The sequence below is a fragment of the Bidens hawaiensis genome, unplaced genomic scaffold (assembly GCF_021521415.1).
Source record: "Bidens hawaiensis isolate Kalapana, Puna unplaced genomic scaffold, B.hawaiensis_p1.1 tig00023037_1, whole genome shotgun sequence".
NCBI lineage: Eukaryota > Viridiplantae > Streptophyta > Magnoliopsida > Asterales > Asteraceae > Bidens > Bidens hawaiensis.
In genome coordinates, this window is record NW_027493596.1 from 350084 (window position 1) to 358727 (window position 8644).

At 34.3% G+C, this 8644-nt stretch overlaps 1 protein-coding gene across 6 annotated transcripts in view; it reads left to right on the plus strand.

The window, feature by feature from the left end:
• LOC143566689 (COP9 signalosome complex subunit 7-like) overlaps positions 1-3409 on the plus strand; it is a 108451-nt gene extending 105042 nt beyond the window's left edge. The window contains exons 3-10 of one of the 6 annotated variants that reach the window (XM_077053314.1): positions 1240-1315; positions 1685-1773; positions 2083-2172; positions 2308-2352; positions 2448-2518; positions 2617-2755; positions 2933-3021; positions 3107-3401. In XM_077053314.1, the coding sequence (XP_076909429.1) occupies positions 1240-1315; positions 1685-1773; positions 2083-2172; positions 2308-2352; positions 2448-2518; positions 2617-2755; positions 2933-3021; positions 3107-3128 (621 nt within the window). In that variant the 3' untranslated portion in view covers positions 3129-3401. Of the gene's footprint in view, positions 1-1239; positions 1316-1684; positions 1774-2082; positions 2173-2307; positions 2353-2447; positions 2519-2616; positions 2756-2875; positions 3022-3106 lie in introns of all 6 variants that reach the window. The other 5 variants (XM_077053318.1, XM_077053317.1, XM_077053316.1 and 2 more) reach the window with 5 other exon arrangements.
• Positions 3410-8644: the final 5235 nt, after the last annotated feature.

The window sequence follows — 8644 nt, forward strand, 5'->3', positions numbered from 1 at the left end:
GATATTATGATTTAGGTGCTTCTTAACTTTCTGTTAGTGTTAAGATATTATTATGATTATTATTATAATTTTACAATTGATGCTTATGGTACATTAAGGACGCGAATTACGCTCAAGGTTAAAATTAAGTTATGCTCAAAGATGTTTTACATTAAGAGCAAGTCAAAAATTGGTCTGTTTGTTTGGATGAATTGATGATTAACTGGATTATGATTGATGAGCTCGAGATCTATGCAGTTAATCTCGGTGGTATCTCGGTTATCGGTTCTCATGTGAAATATCGGTACCGATAATATTGGGGATATCGACCGATATTTCACCGATATTACCAATATCAGTATTTTAAGTCTTAATTTTCAACTTGTAGTGTTTAATGTTAATCGGTTCCTACTTGCTACAATTATTAGTGTTTTGCAGGTTGTAAAAGGATAATTTGTTAATAGTAGGAGAGTATACTGAATTGTTAGTGTTAAAATGTTATATAAATTCTGCATGATATTAAAATTACCGTTATTCCACCGATATCCCACTGCGATAACTAGTATCTCAAATATTGGTCCTCGACTGATATCCGATATTTTTCCACGTTAACTGCTTAGCTCAAGATCATGTGAAGTGATTTCTTGGATATAGGTTGTCTTGTTTGTAATGTATGATAAGGCGTTATTGTGTTGGATCTTTTATCGATTAATCTATTATGGTATGTGAAGAGACGTAAATTAGATGTATTTTGTGTTTGATGTGGGATTAAGGTACGCATGTGATGATGAAGCAAGCCTTTCTAGACGTTCTGAAACTAGACAAAGAATGGATATACTAATGTGGATGTAATAATCTGATACAATGCATTTTAAAGCCTCACAAGCCTCTGGTTTTGGTGTATTTGGATGTCTGAAATCTGAATCAACAATAGTCTGTAACATCATATGCCGGATTACTCTTTTGTAGGACATACTTATTTACATCGGTGATTGTGTTGTTTCTTTTTTTATGTTGAAGTTTGATTATAGGTTGATGCTACATTTACATGTTTTCTGTTTTACCTTGTCTGAAATTTACTGTGTTTTTCTTAGTCTTCTACCATTACTTCTGTTCTGTGCGACTAGCTGCTTAGGTTTCTACTATGAATCTATTATTCTCGTGTTGAGGTGTACGCATTTTGCTATCGGCAGTTTCTTTTAGGCTGATTGGTGCTAATATCATGACATTCTTTTATTTCTCATGTTGGATCTTATGCAGCTTCAAGGCACGGAACATTCAGTTTACCTTGATTTGCTTCGGATGTTTGCTCATGGAACTTGGAGTGAATATATGAGTAGGTTTCTCAGCTATAATTGACACTTGCTCTTTGAATTTTTATTTATCAATTATTTAGCATGGTATGCAATATAGATATTGCAACTTTGCATCCGCTTACATTTGATCTTAAAGATGATTTTCTTTGTCTCTCTTGTAAACACACTTTCTTGGTATCATTACACTTTTTGTTTCTTTAGTAGCCAATGAGCTAATATAAAAACCTCAACTCCTCAAGTATATTAACATATGTCACATGCAAAACAAGATTATGTATTTGCTTGCCTGCATTGTTAGACCATCATGGTGTCATTGTTCCTTTAAATGTTTTCTTATGTATGAGATCCACTAGAGTCACACATTATGATGCTTCAATTTTATTTTGTAGGAATTGCTAGTGATCTTCCACCATTGACGCCTGATCAGTCTCGCAAGTTAAAACAACTCACTGTGCTCACACTAGCTGAGGCAAACAAGGTAAAGTACTCATTTTTGTAATTAGTCTTCTATCAATACCTGTATTCAGCTCACAAGTTTGTAACAATGTAATCAGATTAATAATTAATTTCTGTATTTGAGATTCACGCTAGTGCAACTTTTGTGTTAAGTATTGATATATATGAGTGGTATTATTCTATTTGTAGACCGTAGTATCTTAGTGTATCAGTTTGACTATTATGCCAAATCGGTTTTATCTTTAACTTTCCATTTTTCTAATGCTAAGTAGTTTTTGTATATTCCTTATTGCACTTGGTTTTTGACTTAATAGCTTACGGGTCCTTTCAGATACTCCCATATGATGTGCTGATGCAAGTATTGGATGTTATAAACGTCCGTGAGCTTGAAGACTTCCTGATAAATGAGTGCATGTATGTGGTAGGTACTTTTCATGATATACTCACATGTCTCAATTTGTATATTCCTACTTGAGTGAATAACTTGTGAGCGGTATTATTAAGCTTATTACATCTTTCTTACATTCATTATTATGTTTTTTTTTCATCTTGATAGGGTATCGTTAGGGGCAAATTGGATCAGTTGCGAAGATGTTTCCAGGTGTTAAATTGTATCTTGGTTTATTTCTCCGCAAGTTTATGTGCGGGCTTGGTTGTTTTTTCATGCATATTTTTTAATATTTGTTATCATCATAGGTGCAATTTGCAGCCGGGAGAGATTTAAGGCCTGGGCAACTGGCGAGCATGATACATACGTTATCAAGCTGGTAACCTTGGCTTTGTCATCTTTTCTGACTGTTATTTGTGCATTTGGTACTCACTTTATAATAGTATTGTATTTTGACACGTTTTGGATGTTTCATAGGTTAAGTACATCAGATAATTTACTCATCACAATTCAAGATAAGATAAAATGGGCTGACACCACGAATGAGCTGGACAAGAAGCATAAAAAAGAAGCCGAAGAGAGGATGGAAGAAGCAAAAAAGACGCTCTCCCTCAAGGTCAGCTAGCTGTATTTATATTTTAAGAACAATCACATACTGTATGAAACATATTTATCAATAAAAGTGAACTCTTGAAATGTTTCATTTCAACTTAGTTGTGTGATGTAGTTTTGTTAGCTTTATTTGTCGATGCATGTTACTTACTTTGTGGCAGAAGTCTCAAACTCTGAGCAGGCAGACATTGACTTTCGGGGCCATGAGGAGATGTACCCTGAACCTGGTGGAGTGATGGATTATGATGAAGACCGAATCCGACCTAAGAGGTATAGCAAATGTGTTACTTTCATATAATACTAAGTATCAACTTTTTGAACCAGTTGTATGTGGTTATTAATATTTTTTATACAGGAGACGACACCCGTTGGGTTAAAGAGGGCTAGAGAATTGAGACGGGGGTTGTTGCACAGGCTAGCTAGATTTCTCGACGACATTACAAGACATTCCACTTGATTTTCCAGAGGCATCATTTGTCTTTTGAACCTGTGAACATTTGGAGTTAATATAACTATGAATTCTAATTTTGACAAATCATTCCTCTGTGATGGTTTTTCAGACCTTTTGGAATGTCTTTGGTGCGACTTACGATTAAATTCTCCTTAATTTATATGTTTTGTTGCTTAGAAAAGTTGATCGTCGTGTAAATGATCGTGGCACTTGTCAAATCCTTTTATTTTTTCCTGAAATTTCCGTGTCTATGATCTTAATCATGAGCGCAGGCGGAATTAGAGTGCAGATTGTTTGTTGACCCTTTAGCTAGCCGTTTGGCATAAAACACTAAAAACAACAGTCATGTTTAGTATTGTCCTACTTGTAACAGAGCTATTAATAGGGTCTAGAGTAAGTGATTAGGAAAGGCGTCGTGGCCCGTTTCCATAAAAAACTACGCGCTGATAAAGTGGTTTTAACATAAAAATAATTTTATGGAAATTGAATATTAGAATAAGAGAGTATCAATTTTACAGCGAATGGTACAATTCTAATTATCCTCTTGATATCAAGTTATTTTAACACCATACCAAAACAAACTATTATTCGTAGTCATGTCACTAACATGAAAATTGTAACTTATTCATCTAATTTTAACTTAGACCTCCTGTCACCAAACAACCTTCTCCGTTGTGATCGCAGTGGCGTAGCTAGACGACGGTGGTGTAACGATATCCATTTGGCAATTCCATAGCGAGTGATCACCACCACCCTCCTCTGTGGTGTTATGTGGCTGCTCAGCCGTGTGTCCCCCAAAAATACTTTCAAATATCGACGTGTCAACATTGATTACCGAAGGTGAATCATCAGTGTAAGTCGCCTCCTCTGATTTACTGGTGGTCGTTGGTTGCTCAACCATATTCTCCAGCAAAACATCCCATGGAAAGTCATCAGCAGCCTCTACACTGGTGGTAGACCCCGCCGCCATATTTTCATTTAAAATTTGGTCAAAAATGGATGTATCAATATGGAGTTCCCAATTCAAGTCCAAATCCAAATCAGCCACCTCCACCTCAGCAACTGCAGTGGGAATAAAGCAATCGGAAACAAACGTGTTTGTGTTTGTTTCCGATTGAAAATCCCATAAAGAGTCACACTCACTACCCCACCTCTTCCTCCGTAGTACTACCAGCAGTATCACTGCTGTCTTTTTTGCAGCTTTTGTTGTTGCCAGAACTATGTGTGGTAGTTGATGGCTGATCCAACATGCCGTTGTTTCTCTTTTGTCTTTTATGTTGTTTCCTAGCAGAAGTCGATGACGAAGATGCCTCTTGAGAATTTAACAGTTTAGAAGCCAGTTTAGGCGTGGGACCAGCCGAGCCGATCAACAGAGGGAAATTTAGCTTGGCACGCGAGCCATGCAACTCAAAGGCAGCTTTATCATACGCAAACGCAGCTTCCTCTGGCGTATCAAACGTCCCAAGCCACATTCTTGTTCTTTTCTTCTTCGGATTGGTAACCTCGGCTGCAAACTTCCCCCAAGGCCGCCGCCTGATTCCTCTGTACCGTGTCCAGTCTGCTGGCGCTGACGCTTGCTTTTTTGATGGCCTAGAACATTTGGATTGAACCGAATCACTTAACGCAGACAAAGGATCACTTTTGGCAGTTAAACTCGTGTTTTCTGGTGGAAAGTTGTGTAAAATGTTATTGACATCTTGGAGGAGATTATCCGGCAAATGAAGATCATCTTCCGGTATGCAGATTGCATCACCGGGATATGTTTCATATGCCATATTTATTATTGAAAGTTAGGATATCAAAATGTTTTTCTCTGTGTTTATAGGCTTCTTGTTTACGGTCACTATCAGAGTGAGTGAGTAAGTGTATATATATATTTTATGTATAAATATATAAATATATAATATATGTTGATTATATATATGTTCCCATGCGAATCAATCTATATAATAAAATATATAACACATGCATGTAGTTAAGTAGCTCTAATGACTTGTATGATTATGATTCAAATAAAATTTACGTTGAAACGTGTAGTCACAAATAGGCATGTCATAACAATATTTTCAGGATATTTTAAAATGTTATACTTTAAAATTTAACTTACGCATCATTGTATACACTGACTTACCCCCCCCCCCCCCTTTTTTTTCCTAACAACCGGTGTTTATTAATAAATTGAGACTATCTAATGACTAGTCACCATCATACACCTGATACAACATTAACATCAAATTACAATATAACTATTCAAAACGAGAACGAGCACCACACCTCCTGATCTAACCTGATCATCTTTCATCTATTCTTCACTCATAAGAATGAGATGAGAGTCATTTAATATCTTCTTTGAGTCGGTCAATCAACACAAGAGAATTGTTGAATATGCTTTCATTCCTCGTTTTCTATATACACTAACTTTAACTAACTTGACCTTTTTTTTAAACTTAGTGCTACTGTACTCAAATTTGAGAATAAAAAAAAGTCTTTGATTTTATGGTATAACTTCTTAAATTTTTAATCGTTTAAAAATTTTAAAAACTATATAAAAGGCAACAATTGTGATCAACCTTAGAATTTATTTAGTCCACTTGCTAGCCTTCTTATCCTTGCCATGAGTCATGAATGGTCTTGATCAAGGTCTAGATGCCTAATTATCTCCATTTTTAGGATAAATTTTCTTTTGACTATTCTATTAACTATTAGTGCCTATTACGTACACTTTTGTTTATCCTTGTCCAAACTAACGTTAGTTTCTATCCATTTGGAAGTCTATTCATATATATTAATCATTGTTATCCTTGATCAATGGTCGAGAATTCTCGTCAAACTTTTTATTGTAACTTTCTTATAACATATATATATACAAACTCACACACACACAACATACATACATACATACATACATACATACATTCATACATACATACATACATGGCAGTGGCGGATCTAGACTTGAAACCGAGCCGGAGCGCTCAAAATTTTTTTTCCCCCGTATTTAATACAATGTTAACGAAACAAATATAAAGAACACGACAACAAATAAATTTAAACTAACTGGGTTAACGAACCAACATTGACGGATCTAGGTTGGGCTATAAATATCTCCTCTTCGGTTTTTGATAGCTTGAAACCGAGCCATTACATCTTCTTCATTTACTTTATCAAACGTTTATCTTTCGACCGCACAAACTAAAGCATTGTTCAAATACTCATTACCCGTTCGACTGCGCAAATCCGTCTTGATAAGCTTCATTTTAGAGAAACATCTTTCAACGGTTGTAGTTGCAACCGGTAAAACCAATACTAGTTTCAATATCCGATAAACCAAAGAAAAAGTTGTGCGTTTTCCGGTTTCCACCATTACACGAGCAAGATCACTTATTCCACCAAGTTTTGCAAATTTATCATCTTCCTTTAAAGTGTAATAAAAGGTCGTAAGATCACCCGGAATACACCCTCTTTCTTCGTTAGTAAAACCATTCGGATACATCTCTGAAAAAGCCACTATCTTAGATATGTCAAACTTGGAAAACGAATCACAAGGATTTAAACCCGACATATTTTCTGACAGAGTAGTTGAAACCTCACTAAATCTATTTCCAAGTTCTTGAATTTGCATATCCAAGACCGTATTAAAAACTTCAACCTCAAAATGATGTCGATTAGTAATGACATACTTCCGGTTTCTTTGATTACTATAATTTTCCTCCATATCTAACATCTTAATCTTGTTTTTTTCACAAAAAGATGTAACTTTTGCCAACATCTTGTCAAATCCGGTTTGTCTTAGATTATTCAATGCTCGATTTGTCCCGCTTATCAACTTAGACGCTTCCAACAAATCTTGACTCTTTTTTTGAAGATGTTTTGATAAAGCACTTATGAGGCCTAAAATTTCGTCCAACAAGTGTATATAAAAGACAAATTCAAGAGTCTTAAAATATGACAGAATACATTTCGCGTTGTATTTTTGTTGCACACTATCTCCATTTAATTTAATAAATTGAAGCACCTCAACAACTTCCGGGAATAATTTTAACAAACTTGTGATTGTTCTATGATGAGAACCCCATCGCGTGTTAATGGGTTTTTTTGTTTGGGTTTTATCTTTTGATTGGTATTAAAATATATATTAGTTGGGCTTAAAATCTTAGCAGGAATGTTATTTTTTTCTAGCCGTAACGAAACACGAAAATCGACCAATTTTTTTTTTTACACTACCTGTAAAAATTTGAGCCGTAGTGGAGGCTACGGCTCCGCATAAGGTAAGTCCGCCACTGATACAGGGGAGAGTTATACTAAAAAGAAGTAGTTTCATAGGAAGACTAGGAATAAATCATAGCCATTGAATCATGTTAATCAATGGTTGAGATTTAAAATTACCAAAAATCGACATAGTTTCCTAGAATTACTCTTTCATCATTATAATCGACATAGTTTCCTAGAATTGTTCTTTCACCATCATTTGTAATGCCAATTGTCAAAAATTTATACCATTCCTAGGAAACTTCTTATTCTTATTTGAACCTTTTTTCATACATACATACATACATACATATTTGCAAGGTACAAAAAATATGTAGATGTTATGCATTAGAGACAGTGTTGTAGTAGTCGCTTGTCGGACAATTAGATGTAAACCAACGATTAATTGGAATGAATCAGGATTAATCGACGATTAGTCGACAACTAGCGGAATTTTTACAACCATTTAGAGCACATTGAATGCACCCAAAGATGGATCTATTATCTATAGGATTTGAGTTTCAGTTCTTCATAAAAAAATATCATTTTTAGATGTTCTTTCAGTCATTCTCGTGTTCGTGTATGTTGTTATTTTAAAAATATAATTAATTTTTTTATAGATTGCAATTTAGATTATTCTATTTATTTATTAAATTATTAGTAACTTAAATTATAGCTATTTCCATTTCATGACAATTAGTTGACAACAATAATAGCATATTTATTTCTATTATATTAAAATTTAAAAGTAATTTCATTTATCATAGTTAGTGTATCACATCATATTTTATTATGTTAAAGATCTTTGAGTAGCAAAATAAATAACTTATTTATAAAATATTAGTGTAAAACATTTTACTCATTAGAAAAACAGAAAGAAGTACTCGGATAGTTGTGTCACATTTCGTTATTGGGGTGTACGTTTTTTTTAATATATTGTTTAATTATTTAACAGATGCGTGCACCTATTTCTACTAATACATAAAAGAATTGACATGCAGACAAATACTTAACGGTTGGAATAAAATATGAGTATGATTAAAATTTAAAATAGACTATAATGATTAAAATCAATACTTCACGGTCTCATTACTACTTCAATGCTTATTAGTCACGAGTAATTGAATTTTAATAACACCGACTTTTATCCATATATTGCCGGGATGAATTCCTCATTAACTTAGATTGTCGGAG